Source organism: Ammospiza nelsoni, chromosome 1 (genome assembly GCF_027579445.1).
Source record: "Ammospiza nelsoni isolate bAmmNel1 chromosome 1, bAmmNel1.pri, whole genome shotgun sequence".
NCBI lineage: Eukaryota > Metazoa > Chordata > Aves > Passeriformes > Passerellidae > Ammospiza > Ammospiza nelsoni.
Window position 1 is genome coordinate 61,261,484 of NC_080633.1, and position 14,370 is coordinate 61,275,853.

The following is a 14,370-nucleotide window of genomic DNA, read 5'->3' on the forward strand; positions in this document are numbered from 1 at the left end:
GGAATTTGGGGATATTGTCCCAGAAATTGTGTCTTTGCTGTCTCCCTTTCTCAGCCTGTATGCTTGCTTTCTTTTGGCTGTCACTTTTTACCTTGGATTCAGGACGGAAAGTGGAAGTTCACTGACATCTCACAAGGCAAACTTAGTTCATCCTCAGAAGAAGTGACCATTTTTGGTACATAATACAAGCCAGAGAGAGCCTAGCTGGTTTGTGAATGGTTGTGGCAAAGTGGGTGGGTGAAAATTATGGCTTCAAAATTCCAAAATTGTAAACAAGTAGCTTCAGAAATTTGTGTCACAAAACTTGTGTGTGCTTGTTAAGTCCATTTAGTTAGTTATTTGTTTGAAGATCCATTTTTAAAAAATACGTTTTTGATTTCACTTTCATCTTCAGAGACTGATTGTGTTTGATTTTGCTATTGTCATTATAATTTTCAGGGTGAGAAATGCAATTAAAGATTGCCAAGTAATCTGTAACATTTTTTGAGTTATTTTAAACAAACAACTTGTGCACTTTAAATATAACATTAAAACACAAGCAAAATGAAAGATCGGGAACAAAAAACCCCATTATTTTGTATGTACCCCTCTATATCTGTAGCCTCATACAAATATATAAACAATTCTTAAGCTGTGGTACACTGATTTGCTGGTTTTTCCCCTGAGTTCCCAAAGTGAAGTGCAATCTAGCAGAACACAGTGAGATTAATTCAGAAATAGGCTTCCTGCTGATTTTCTGATAGCTTGTTTTATTTTCATTGTTTGTGTGCAACTGATGTTGACTCAGTGGTAGTGAAACATAAATTGCTCTTTGAATTGCTGGCGTGCCTGTAGAACGTTTGTGCTATGAAATAAATATGAGTAACACAAACGAGGTGCTCCAGAGTTAGCATACCTCTTCTCAAGGAAGCAGCAATGTGATCTCGATTTAAAATAGCTGCAATTTCACCTTTCAAAATTTTCAGTGTTTGCACTTGGAAACGTGTTCCCATGTGGCAGGAGACACACAAAAAATTAGGGTACTTTTATGAGGGTAATACAAGAAAGACATGGACATGCAGGAACAAGTGCAGCAAAGGGCCACAGAGAGGAAGGGCTTGAAGATGCCTGTAGTGTGAGGAGAGCTGGGACTCTGCAGCCTGAGGAAGAGAAGGCTCAGGGGGATCTTTTAAATTTGTGTATATACCTGGTAGGAATGAGTGAAGAAGACAGAGCCAGGCTTTTCTCAGTGGTGCGCAGTGATAGGACAAGAGGCAATGGGCACAAAATGAGAGAAGGAAATTTCACTTGAACAGAAGAAAAAGAACTTACAGTAATGGTCATCATATATTGGAACATGTTTCCTAGAGAGACATTGGAGTCTCCATACTTGCAGGTGTTCAAACATACCTAGAGACAGTTCTGAACAACCTACTCTAGTTGCTCTTACTCTGCAAGGCCTGATTGGACTGGGTGGTCCCCAGACATCTTGTTCAACCTCAGATATTCTGTGATTCCTGGTTCAGTAAAATACATTAGTTTCTTCTGCATTTATTCAAGGTTATGCCGCCACATGTATCAGTTTTAAAAGTTCTTTAAACTGAAAATTTTTGCACATTATAAGTCAAGGGTTTATTCAAGGTAGCCTCCTGATACTCTTCTTCAAATGTTCATAGTATGGTTGTGTGTATTTTTTTACATCTCCTTGCATTGTGTTGAAAATTATGACTATAAATTTGTACAAAGTATAGCTCTAGTATAGCTAGAAGGCCTCTAGAAGGGTAGTTAAGATAGCCATTCAACATTTCTGCAGTTAAGACTTTAATGAAAGTTGTTATTGCTGACTTTTAAATTAAATATAAATATTGTTGAGTTTTGAACCATGCTTTGTAGGAAAGAGCTAATTTATTATTGAATGTTCCTCCTTACTCACTGTTTTGACTGTGCTAAAATAAAATCACAAATTTGACTAGGAAATAAATTCCCTCCAGCAGTCCCTGATGCATTCCTTTCTTCTCAAAAAGAAGTCATGGTAAAAATCCACCTGCTGTAATAGACATAGTCATTATTGGTATGTGCCCAGGATACATGGCTTCTTGTTTTAATATAGTGCTGTAATTCCTGTTGTTCCTGTCAGGTTCCAACCTTCTGATCTACACAATGTAACAATATAAATGCAATGCAATTGGCAGGGTTTGTGTTAGGTGGACAGGACTTTTCAGTCATGAATTCCCTGTTCTTCCCAGGTTACTGCATAGTTCCTTGAACACACATAGAAGGTGGAACTTGGTAGGGGAGGGGGCAGTAACTCATGCAATAGATTCCTTCCAAAATAACAGGGAAAAGGTATTGAAGACCTTAGAAATACAAAGAAATTTATTTCTTTCCAGAAATTATGTATTTCCTCTATTACAGCACTTCATTCTTCGTTAGTTTTATATAAGCTGTGATTTAAGTAGTTATTTTGCTGTTTTCCTTGGAGGTTTGTTCTGCTTTTTTTGGTTTTTTTTGGTTATTTTTTTTGTTTGTTTTTTTTGTTTTTTGTTTTTTTTTTTCTCGGTTGGGTTTTTTTTTAAAAACTGTGTTGCTGATCATTGTATGGTGTCTGCTGTACTTTATTGGGTTTCATATCTGGAAATTCAACATATATGTAGTGAGTTTAGATTAACATAGCTTTCAGTGCTCTTAATGCACCTAACTGAATGTTAAGGTTTATTATAATAAGCATTTTCATATTTTTCAGACTCTACACTGTAGATGGAAAACTTGTTCAGAATGGGTCAGACTTGGAGAATGGGCAAATTTATGTTGCAGTGGGTAGAGAAAAGTTTAAGAAATTGCCATATGGTGATCTGCTGTCCAAGGCTACAATGAGAAGGCCACAGGGGTAAGTTCTAAAAGTGTGTGATACACTCCTGTGTGTTTGCGTGTGCCAATAGTAAAGTAAAAAATTCTTATTCCAAGAATGATGCATGAGTTAGTATGGATGCAAACCTTCACTGTCAGCTTCTGAGAAAGCTGAGATAAAAATAACAAAAGCAGAAATGGAAATTCAGGAGACCAGTTCATCTCATAAGCATTCCCTTGATCATGTATCACAAAATTAGCATCCAAGAAAAATTAATACAAGTCAAAGTAATCCTATTTTTTTTTCCTTGGGATAAAAATGTGCACAGCTGAATCAGCAGTTTAGGTCTACTCTTGGTTAGTAATGTTTTGTGCAATATATACTCCCTTAAGATTGTTTTATGTTTGGGTCTATTTTTTGTAGGCTAGAACAATCACATAATAGAGTGCTAAACTAGGTGTCTGTAAGGAGAAACTTGTGCTTTTTGTACCTTTGGAAAACATGAGAATTTGGAACCATTTCATTGAAATAAGAGGAAAGAAATGAAAATTGTAAGAATTCACATAGTAATGCACTGGATACTGCTCTGCAAGGTTTTGGTGTATAAAGTATGCATTGTGGGGTAATGCACTTGTTGAATAAGTTAATGATTATGCATTTAAACATAGTCTAGTAAACAGAACAAGTGATGCTTAGTGAAAACACACAGTGAAAAAAGCAATTATCTCTGTTGCCATAGTCATCTTGGTGTTATCTGCCTTGATTATAGATACATAGTGTCTGTGCCAGGGACAGGTCGCACAATTCTAATATATGGTTTATTCCTGCAGTTCCAAAACCTCTGTACTACCTCCAGTTGTGGGATCTCGAAAGTCTAAAGGCAGCGTAAGTAGCAAATTTCTAATTCAGCTAAATTCTGGCAGATGGAAAATCCCTGTCCTTTGGGTCTTAATTAAATCTGAAGAGAAAAAAATTCACAGCCACGTGGTGGCATGCTTATTAAAGCCTGATTAATTTTTAGCTATTTGCAGTGTCAATTAGACAGAAGAAATCTGAGAAAATATTGTTGTGATTAGGGCTGCTTTGTTTTTGATAAAAGCTTCCATAGCAAAGATTAGCTGCTGGGTTGAGGTCTTTCCTATAAACCTGATCATTTGTGTATTTATTTATTTATTCATTCAAATTATATACCTTAAGGAAAAACACAGAACCTTTCACAAAACATTTTGCAGAAAACAGTGTTTCTGAACACTGAGTCTGAAAAATGTCCTAAACCAGTTTGCAATTTGATATGTTTATTCTAGGTAACCACTACAGACAGAGCTTGATCCTTCACTGCTTTGTATCCTGTTTAGCTATTTATATGTGTACAAAATGAGTCATCCAACCATTAAGGTTGGAAAAGACCCCCAAGGTCATCGAGTTCAATCTCTGACCTATCACCACCGTGTCGAGTAAACCATAGCACAAGTGCCACATCCAGTTGTTTCCTAAATACTTTCAGGAATGGTGACTCCACCACTTCTCTGGGCAGCCTGTTCTAATGCTTAATCACTGCTTTAGTGAAGGAATTCTTCCTTATGTCCAACCTGAATTACCCTGGCATATCTTGAGGCCCTTTCTTCTTGTCCTGTTGCTTGTTGACTGGGAGAAGAGCCTAACCCCACATTGCTACAAGAAGAGTCCTCTGTGGATTTAATTTTAGTGCCAAAACAGAATATAAGTATCTGTTTCCACCAGTTCTCCACAAGTGCAGTTTGCTGTACAAGACAGCAGGGAATCAGACTCACAGTCTGTCGTTATAATTGTGGTAGTTGATCATGTCCATTCACTCTTTACAAAACAAAACAAGTCTCTGGAGCCACTAAAAAGAAGTAAGCAATAAAACATACAAGTTTCTGTTCACATTACACTGAGTGTGTGACTGCCCTATGAAGGCTGTCATTCTCCTCCAGCTTCTCTTGACATGTAGAATAATGCCCAGGTCTCATTTACACAGACAGTGATATATTAGCAAGTCCTATTAATGTGTTATATCTTGTGGCTGCCTACGCATATGGATGAGAGATAGCTGCATATAATATGCATGCATGCATAGATTCATCCAACCATTCTTTTCATTAAATGAAAAATTATTTCCTTATAATAAATATGTGATTTTTCTCCTGGAAGCTATTGAAAATTTAATTGGTCAGATCATACAGTAAGTTCATAAGATAGTTATCCTTCTCTGGATAATTTAAGGTATCACTTAAATGTACTAATTGTAAATTATTACGGTTCCTTAACACCTGATACCAGTCCTTAATGAAATTTAAAAAAATAAGCTTTTTAATTCACACCACTGATAATTATGTCCTCTTCTTTTTAGGGAAATGGTGGGCAGTCTAAGTCTACAATTGGATCTGGTGACCAGGGAGAAAACAGTTCCTCGTCTCAGCTTCCCAAAAGGAAAGACAAAAAAAGCCAGAATCCAGAGAATTCTGTGTCCAGACAACACTTTTCTAACCATTCTACAAAAGTAAAACAGACAGTAAAAGCTTCCCCAGGAATCCTTCAGGATAATGGTCAGTACTAAGATAAACACTGTTGTAGCAAAGTGGCTTTTGGTCATCAGTTAAACCAGTGAAATAGTAGAATAGCATGCTTGAATAGTTATTGAATTGTCCATTTACTCTGGGAAACTGGAATTGCCAAAGTTCTTTCTGCTTAGGAAATGCACCTGAGCATCGCCACTGCATTCCTGGCTTCAATTACAGAGCACAAGAGGCAGTGTATGATTTTTAGTATTCCTTGGAAGTTAAGCTCATATGGTTCTATCATTATGCTTTTGGTAAAGGAAAATAAATATATTTTCACCATTTTCCCACTATTCTGCCCTGCAATAAGGTGAAGAAAAGGAGCTGATGTTCTCAAAGGACCCCTTGCTGTCCCTGAGAATCCCTGATTACCTGCCTGGCTCTGTGTAACAAAACAACTAGAGCCTAGGGGAGGAACACAGACAGAAGCTCCAGTTGGCTGGCAGCTTCTGTGACTAATCCTGCAGCAGAGCTGCTGGAGGCCCTTTCAGAATTTGCCTGTCTCTGTGCTGTAACAGCAGTGGCAGCAGTTTGCAAATTTAGGCAAAAACATCCTATTTGAGAAACTGTTATCTTATAGTGTGATATTCCCTTTCCCCTCATTTCTCTAAAGAGCTAGAATATATATAAAAAAATATATATGTATGTATGTACAGCCATATTTGATAGATAGAACATAAATAGGGAAATATTTATGTCTCTGTATGTAATGCTGTTGCTGCTCCACCTGCTGACAGAATTGGTTGGAAAGCCTCTAAGTTTATTGAAGGACTTTGCCTCTTGCTTCAGCTTTTCTATGCTTTATGGGTCTTGTGTAACTAGGAGAAGCTGTTCAAGGCAGTGGATTGTCTAGTATGAGCTCAAGTGTACTTTTGGAGAAGCTCTGTAATCCTCTATTTTACCTCCATATATAAAGACCTGTTAGTAAAAGTGGGAATGGACAGTTGTAGCCAGGTGTGGTTCAATCTCTTCTCTGAGGTAAGAAGTAACAGGACAAAAGGAAATGGCCTCACATTGCCCCAGGGGAGGCATAGATTGGCTATTAGGAAAAGTTTTCATCACAGAAAGGATTGTAAAACATTGAACCTGCTGTCCAGGGAAGTGGTGGAGTCACCATCCCTGGAAATATTCAAAAAAAGTAAGGATATTGTACTAGAGAACAAGGTTTAACAGTGAACATGGTGGTGGTACTGGGTTGACAGTTAGACTTGATGATCTTAAAGGTCTTTTCTAACCTTAATTGTTCTATGATTCTAACTCTTGAGAAATTAAAGACTTTTCACTCACCTCTGACTCAGTCACTCAGTGGAGTGTGGGAGCTCCACTGCAGTCAGAACTTTGGTAGCTTGTAGGGAAGTGGCTAAAAGAAAAGGTCCTACAATGACTCCTAATGGTCACCTCCTGCAAAGCTGTTATCTTTTGTGCATTCTGTTCTGGTCACACCTCAAGATGGAGTGAGCTCAGGCCAGGCAGGCTGTAGGAGCTGTGAGCCGTGCTGCTGTGGGAGTATCCCTTGCCCCACCAACCCTCATTGTCAAAGACTGCCCTTGACAGAAAGCCAGCATTGCAAAGTCCTCATTATACCATGGTCCTTGTCATTTATCTATCTCATATAATACAGAGGGAAGCCTTTTATCCCATCCAGACGCATGAAGTGTAAAGTAGCTTATCAACAAATCATCAGCACATTCCACCATCTTGTTTGCTTGGGGATAATAAGATTAATAATTTCATAATGATATGAAAAATTCCTTTGATACTCTCCTTTCTGTCCCAGTGCTGTACCATCGTGCTGGTCAGGAGTAATCCATCATCAATTTGTGTGTAATCTGGAACAGGAAGACTGGAAAAGCAGTTACAGAGCCCTGAAATAGTAGCTTTGGCATTAGTATACCTGCTTTTAGTGACAGCTAACAGTCCAGATACCAATTTCATTCCTGTCAGTACATGCTTAAAACCATTTGATGTTGAATAAATTTTCTCATTCTTTTCAGGCCACTTTTTGTGGGCCTGAATGATCAAATATTCCCATCAGACAGTTGCCAAACTTCTCTTTTAAAGATATTGTATCTTGAAGTATTTTCTCCCTGTTCTGTGACTGCAAGAGTGTGTGAGGTCCATTGTCTTTCCCCAGGTAAACATAAACAGACTTTGGCAGTACAACATAAATTACTTTGTTCATTTGTTCAAGTCTGGTGCATGGTCCCTATTTCTTTTAAAACTTATGTCTAATTTCTCAGCATCCATTGGGGTGTACAGTGAAATTTGAGCTCCTCTATCAATCATGTATTTCAAAGGATGTTTTCTAGGCCTACTGGTAAGTAAATTGATAGGCTATAATGAGCCAGGTGATAAAGCCCAAAGTTCTCCTAGTACTTAGTGAGGTTTTTTGTTTTTCTTTTCCTCTCCTTAAATAGTTGCAGGTATGTTTTTTCTGTGAAAGCTTTTGTTTTTTTCACATGTCCCCCTTGCACTCTTTTCACTAAGTGTTCTCTGGTTGTTGCCTGAGAGCTGCATGGGGAGTACCTAAAGCTACCGCTGTCCTCCAGAGCTCATTTTGCTTCAGGGTTGTTTTGACCCTTCTTCTGTCTCAGGCAAGGTATGTTTAAAAGTCCTCACCTGGCACTCAGGAAGTCTTTGCACTTGGGGTTTTGGGCCCCTCTGAAAGGCCCAAGTTTGTTCTCCAGGATGGAGTTTCCCAGCCCATTTCCCTAGCGTGGTTTACCGTGTCATGAAAGAGTCTTGCCCAAGAGGAAAGGTCATCTTGGGAATCTGGTAACACTTCACTCTGCATTACATCTCCTCTTTGTCTTGTCTTTGTCTTCTCTATTTGGTGTTGTCACCCTACTGAAACCATTTTTCACGTTATCAGGGCTTCTTTCAATAGAGATCTTAACATACTAGGATTGACTTCTGTGGAGATTGGGATGAATCCATATAAGTGTCCATACATTGCCTTGTAATAGTGGTGAATATTTCATGAGAGGACCACGTGGGTATGGAAGCTGGTCCTGCTCTTTCCATAACCTCTGTTTCCCCTGCCCAATATGCAGCCCTGCAGATTATTGAATGGGTTTGATTGATAGGCTCAGTCCTAGGTATAATAAGACTCCTGGCTCCCAGTATCTAGCCTTATGGAATGATTTTATCTAGCATTCAAAGACTACTGAGCTCTAGACGGACATATTTTAACAGAATGTTCCTTATGATAAGTGAATAGTGGTCTAAATTAAGGGGATGGTGTGTGCAAATTTCAGCATATGGAAGTAGTAAATCACATATTTTGGTCCTTTTCTCATGTAGAAATTTAGGTTGTAGTAGAGAAAGGAGAGAAGTTGAAAGAAGATTTTATTAAGGCTCTGAGAGACCAAGCACGCCTTTTAACGGAAATAGAATTTAAAATATAGCAACCTTGCAGTATTCAGGAAAATTTAATAAAATCAACGTAATAGTTATACTTGTGCCTTTCCCTACTTGAATGTTTATGCCTCTGTATGTAATATCTGTTTTATCAAGTTGAATTACATCAGTGTATTACAATGATGTCATGGAGTCAATATTTTACCATACGACCTCCTTTCTTTGCAGGATTTCTTAGTTCTCTATCTTCCCCTACTCCTTCTCATCTTCAGCCCCGAATTATCTGGTAAAGTGATTTTCATCAGGAAAGGACAGTCCACAAAAATTGAGAATTTTTGGAGTAAAATATCTCTTATGATTATTTTTTTCCCCAGGAAGATTTTCCTAGATCCCCCTGTAACATCACAGGGAAAAGGAGTCTCCCTCTTCTCTTCTAGTTGGCAAAAATGGACAGACAGTGCATTTTTCACTGATCCATACCTTCACTTCCATCCAGCAATATTCTACTTGCTCCTGAGAGACTTGTTCTCAACAAATCCTCAGTCTCTGACTCCCCTGGTTTTCATCCATATTTTTCCTGTATGTTTGCCACTTGCAAGGCATCCCAGGGAGTAGTTCTGACCATGTTTTTTTTCTGACCTCCTTGAGGTCCTTTGAACACTTCAGTCTTAATTACGGGTATAATTTTTAATTCTAGAACCTCTTCCTTTTTAGAGGAGGACCTAGAGGTTCAGTCATTTCATCAGAGACTTATTCTCCCTCATCAGCATTTTCCTAAGGGTTTTCCCAAATACCACCACTTCAATCCTCAGATGATGCTATTAATTATTGGATTTTTCTAAGAGTTGGGGGATTGGTGAGTTTTAATGTCAGCTCTGATTTTTTCCCCCAAGGTTTTTTGCTTTCCTTTGGATTCTTTTAACTGTTGTTTAACCTTGTCATTTTGATACCATAAAGACAATTTTTCTTTCCTTTATTTACTAGCTCAGATGCTTAGTTCATTTCATAATTTCATAATTTCACCTTATTGCCATGCAGCCTTTAAGCATAGCCTGCACAACTGTAGTGTGCTTGGTATTAAAATTATGGAAGTTTATTGAGAACTCAACAGAGCCAAGAATATTGGTTTGGGTTTTGGTGTTTTTTTTGTATTTTAAGCATTCATTACAAGTTAATGTGAATGCTGTGCTACAGCTGTGGAACAAGAATCTTTAATTTAGTTAAAAGGAAAGAAAGCCAACAGGAAAGAAGGCCAACAGGCAAACTGGACAAATCTTGTTAAAAAACAAAGAGCTGTTTCATTTCGAACAAAAAAACCCCTCCACTGAAGTTAATGTTTAAAGATACTGGGCCTCTGGGTTTCAGAATACAAATAAGTGGGCATGGCTTCCTCTGGCAGCGAGACATGGTGTGTGCATACTTGTACCTACGCTGTGCCTGTATGCTTTGTTTGCATGTCTGCTCAGGACCTGTCACACTTCCCTTCGGGTTTGGAAGGACTTATGCTGCTGGGACAGCATGTTGGGATCCAAAGGACAGGCAAAGGGTGCATTCCCCTTTCTGGGGACACTCTCCATACACTGGAGAGCTGCACTAACACCCAGTGCAGCTTGAAAGGGCAGAATACAAGCTGTTCAAGCTTCTCCTATGTGTGTGCTTTTAGTGCTCTGAAAGTCTCCCTGTCAGCAGAGAATCTCCCTTGCTCTGTCCTGGTTTGTCACCTTGTCTCAGGGTGAGACAGACCCCCACAGTGACTGTGTGACTATGGGGCTGCTGATGAAAATACCTTACAAGCTGGTATTCAGATTGGTTTGTTCTCTCAGCTGACAGTGAAATTAGAAATCTAGTTTAGACTGGGTGCTGAAGTACTGGATATATGAAGTAGGTATGTGATTGCTGCCTTGCTGCCTTGAATGATGACATTTTCAGGTTCATTTTAGTGTGAGGAGTCTTATTCTGCAATGGAGATTTACTCTTCATGGAGAATCAGAAGTCAGCTCCAGGAACACAGTGATAATGGTGACTCCCAAATGCTGTTTTGATCAGTACAGCTCCACTGTCTATTCTGAAGGCTCATTGCAGTTCCTAAATTGGCTTTGGAGTTTATTCCAAAACAGTCTCTCAAACTCAAAGGCTTTGGATTGAGTAAGGGAAGCATTTGTCTCTATCTTGGGAATTTTATTTAATTTTTATTATAATTTTATTTTTTCCTGATGGACAGTGAAAAATACTTTTGGCATTTTAGCTGGCTGCATTTGGCTGTCACTGATAAGTGATTAATTAATTTTAATCTGAAACCAATAAACTGCATAGTGAGTTTACACATGCATATTTTGGGGTGTATGGAAATAGATAAAAAGAAAATGTTCATAGTAGCAAATGTATCCCATATTCTTTGCTTTCCTTTCCCCTGTCAATTTAGCATTGCATGGATACTTCTCTTGAGTGCTAGACTGTTTGAAAATTATTGTTTCCTGGTTCTTAATTCTTCTGAAGAATTATGCACAGTGTATTTAAGTCTTAACCCAATCTTCCAACTGAGTTTAGTTGGGCTAGCTGTATATTTACTTTGACTTTATTTTTTTAATACACTGAGAATTTCACCAGCATGCCATTTATATTACAACTGATAATTTCATAATTTTCTTAAATAAAGATGATTAAAGAATTTCTTAGAGTTGAAAGCTCTGTGCAAGACTTACATTCACCCCTTCTCAGGGCAAATCCAGTAAATTGTGAGCTGATGCTTTGTGTTTGTAACCTATGAGGAACAATATTAATGTTATGATCAGGCTTCCACTGCACTCATAGAAGCCTTAATAACATTGAATATATTGTATGCAACAGTAATTGCAATTAGAAATGTGAGGTTTAGAGCTTAGACTAGTGCATCTGGTTCAGAATTCAGCAGAATCTGGGTTTATGAAAGTGACACCAAAGGTATATTTAATTATCAGCAGCTTGTTTTGAGGTTTAAAAAAGACAGCAAACCACCAAAAAAAACCCCAGCCTATTAATTTTTTGGTTTGTGCCACATCCTGTAAAGAGTATGTGTAGGAAGTTGATCAGGAAAGTAGCAAATGCAGAAGTGTAGCAGAAAATTCTTGGAGGGGAGAGCCCTTATTTAAAGCCTGTTCCATTCAAATGCAGTAGTTTAATTGTGGCCACATGGCTTGTGAAGTAACTCTCTACATAAACTATAAAAGAACTTAGAGAGTTTGAAGTTCTAGAGGTTGAATTTGAGTTTTTTCTTTGATTTGGAGAAGTCATAGAGTGGACATGGGCTGACCCATTCCACAGTTTTTCAGATCTATTTTTGAGTATTATGAGGTCTTAGAAGTTAGTTGTCATCTCAGTTTCCTGGGTTTGTTACTGGCTAAGGAAAAGGAAGAAAAAGGCCCTTATTTATAAGGAAAGCTGCACAGAATCTCAGGTATTGCTGTCCTGCTCTGAATTGGTTTCAGTAAAATTATGAACTTGCCAAAGAGTACAAACCTGGGCTGCTGAATATCCACTCTGCATTGTGAGCTGAAACTGTTGTCTGTGTTTTCCTGCTGACAGCTTTTAAGATTAAAGACTATCTGCCATTAAAACACAATACCATATCATTCTGGTATTGTCAAAGCAGATGAAAAGACTGCTGAAGAAAGAGAGAGCTTCTCATTTGCAGAGATTTTACAAGACCTGCTGGCTTATTCCTTGCATAGTAGGAGATAAATCTGTATGAAGAAATGAGAACCCTTTCTGCTGTAGGTGTGTATTGTTACAGCGCTGGATCATGGTGGCCAGAGCATTCTAATGCCAGTGTGGAACTAAGATGATTATAAACCTTGCAGCCACTTTAATCAAACACACAAGTTTCTTTGGGTTTGCTTTTAGGGAAGTGAATACTTCACAAAATGTTAAATAGGAAAATACATACTTATCAGCAGGAAAGCATGCTGCTTAATTCCTGGCAGGAGGGTGTAAACGTTTGGAATGATGGGACCAGGACAGACATTTCAGGGCTTTTGCATTTGTTTAGTGACAGTTTAGCCCCTAGCACACAACTGTACTCAAGAGAAGGCTGAGTTATGTAACAGGCATGGAATTTATAAAATGTGGCTGAATGAGAACTGCTTTCTTAATTTAAAAATGCAAATGGCCTTCCTTAATGATCTATAATTTAAATAAATTAATGAATTGGATGCTTAGAAACATGGAGAGTAGGTGGGATGAAGAGCCAAAACATGGAGAGGGAAGAAAAAACCTTTGTATTATGACAGTCAGTCCTTTATTTTTGTAGCTGTTGGTGTATAAAGATGACTGAGCTATGGCAGCTTTTCCTTTGCTCCAGCATTACCAGATTTCCTATTAGTAAGGGAGAGTGCTGCATACAAGGGCAACCTCTAGAAGCACCTTTTGCAGTTTCTGTTGAGATAATCAGATGTCAGCATTCTCTAATGGCACCAAATTATACTACAGATTTAAAATTCTCAAAAGGGAGGAAGCAATCGCTTAAAAACTTGAGGCTGCAATAGTATCAAGGAAAGAAAACTATGCACTTTTTAATATTCTCAACAGTTTCATATGTATATTGCTAGCAGGTTCTTTTCAATTCCATTGCATTTTGATGACAGGAGTCACAGGCACAAAGACACATGCAGAACTATCATGTTGGCAGTGGCTCCTTGTTGGAAATGGATCTTGTTCAACAGAGATACTTTTAAATTAAATAAACCCCAAAACACACACAAAACAAGAATATAAAATTATGTTGTATGCAGGCATAAACAGATGTCCTTCTGTTCCCTCACAGCAAACTATTCAATTTTATGAGCCACTTTTTTATTTTTTACATTTTGTTTTTAATTTTACTTACTGCTTTTATGATGCAGCCTCTGTTGTAAGTCACATTAATTTTTTTTTACAGTCACATTAACTTCCTTCCTTACCTATAGGGCTTGCACATAGTAAATGCCTCAGATTTCCACAAAATATTCAGGGCAGATTATTATTACAATGACTTTTAAAATTTTTACTACTAAATTTCAATCAGTTTAAAATTTGAAATGCATTAATATCTCTATAATTTTGTAATTTTTGCTGCAATAAATGTTTCATAGTTAATGATGTTTACGAAAGGAGCTTAAATAAAAGCTATTTATTCCTGTGCTTAATTATTTTAAAAGTACAGATTTCTTATCAGCTAGTTTAATATATAATTTAATTGGTGTTTAATAAAGTCATATAGCCTTGTTTATCAAAGTGTAGAAAAAGAATTCCAGCTGAAATACTGAATAGCATCAAACAGAAAATGATCTTTGTATTTTAGCCAGGACGTGCTTGCTTATACATGCACCAATTTATGGTTTCTTTCTCTACATGCTGAACTGAATGCACAATACACTGAACACTTCTGTGTTGAGACAACTACTAAAATGTGACCAGTGAAATGTTGCTAGTCGAAATCTTTTGGGCATTTATAAATTTGCTCTTGCTTACCTGTTCTGGACCTATCAGGAGATCTGGAAGTAAAAAAGATCTAGAAAATAGCTGGAAAATTCTCCTGAATGGGCAGCAGAATCCCTTTCACATAAATGAATTCTCAAGGGCTGCAAAACC

The 14,370-nt window shown here is 37.8% G+C and overlaps 1 protein-coding gene across 1 annotated transcript in view; it reads left to right on the forward strand.

The window, feature by feature from the left end:
• DCDC2 (doublecortin domain containing 2) overlaps nucleotides 1–14,370 on the forward strand; it is a 54,629-nt gene that overhangs the window by 19,396 nt on the left and 20,863 nt on the right. The window contains exons 5-7 of the mRNA XM_059477734.1: nucleotides 2,723–2,866; nucleotides 3,658–3,712; nucleotides 5,199–5,394. Of these exons, the coding sequence (XP_059333717.1) occupies nucleotides 2,723–2,866; nucleotides 3,658–3,712; nucleotides 5,199–5,394 (395 nt within the window). The remainder of the gene's footprint in view (nucleotides 1–2,722; nucleotides 2,867–3,657; nucleotides 3,713–5,198; nucleotides 5,395–14,370) is intronic.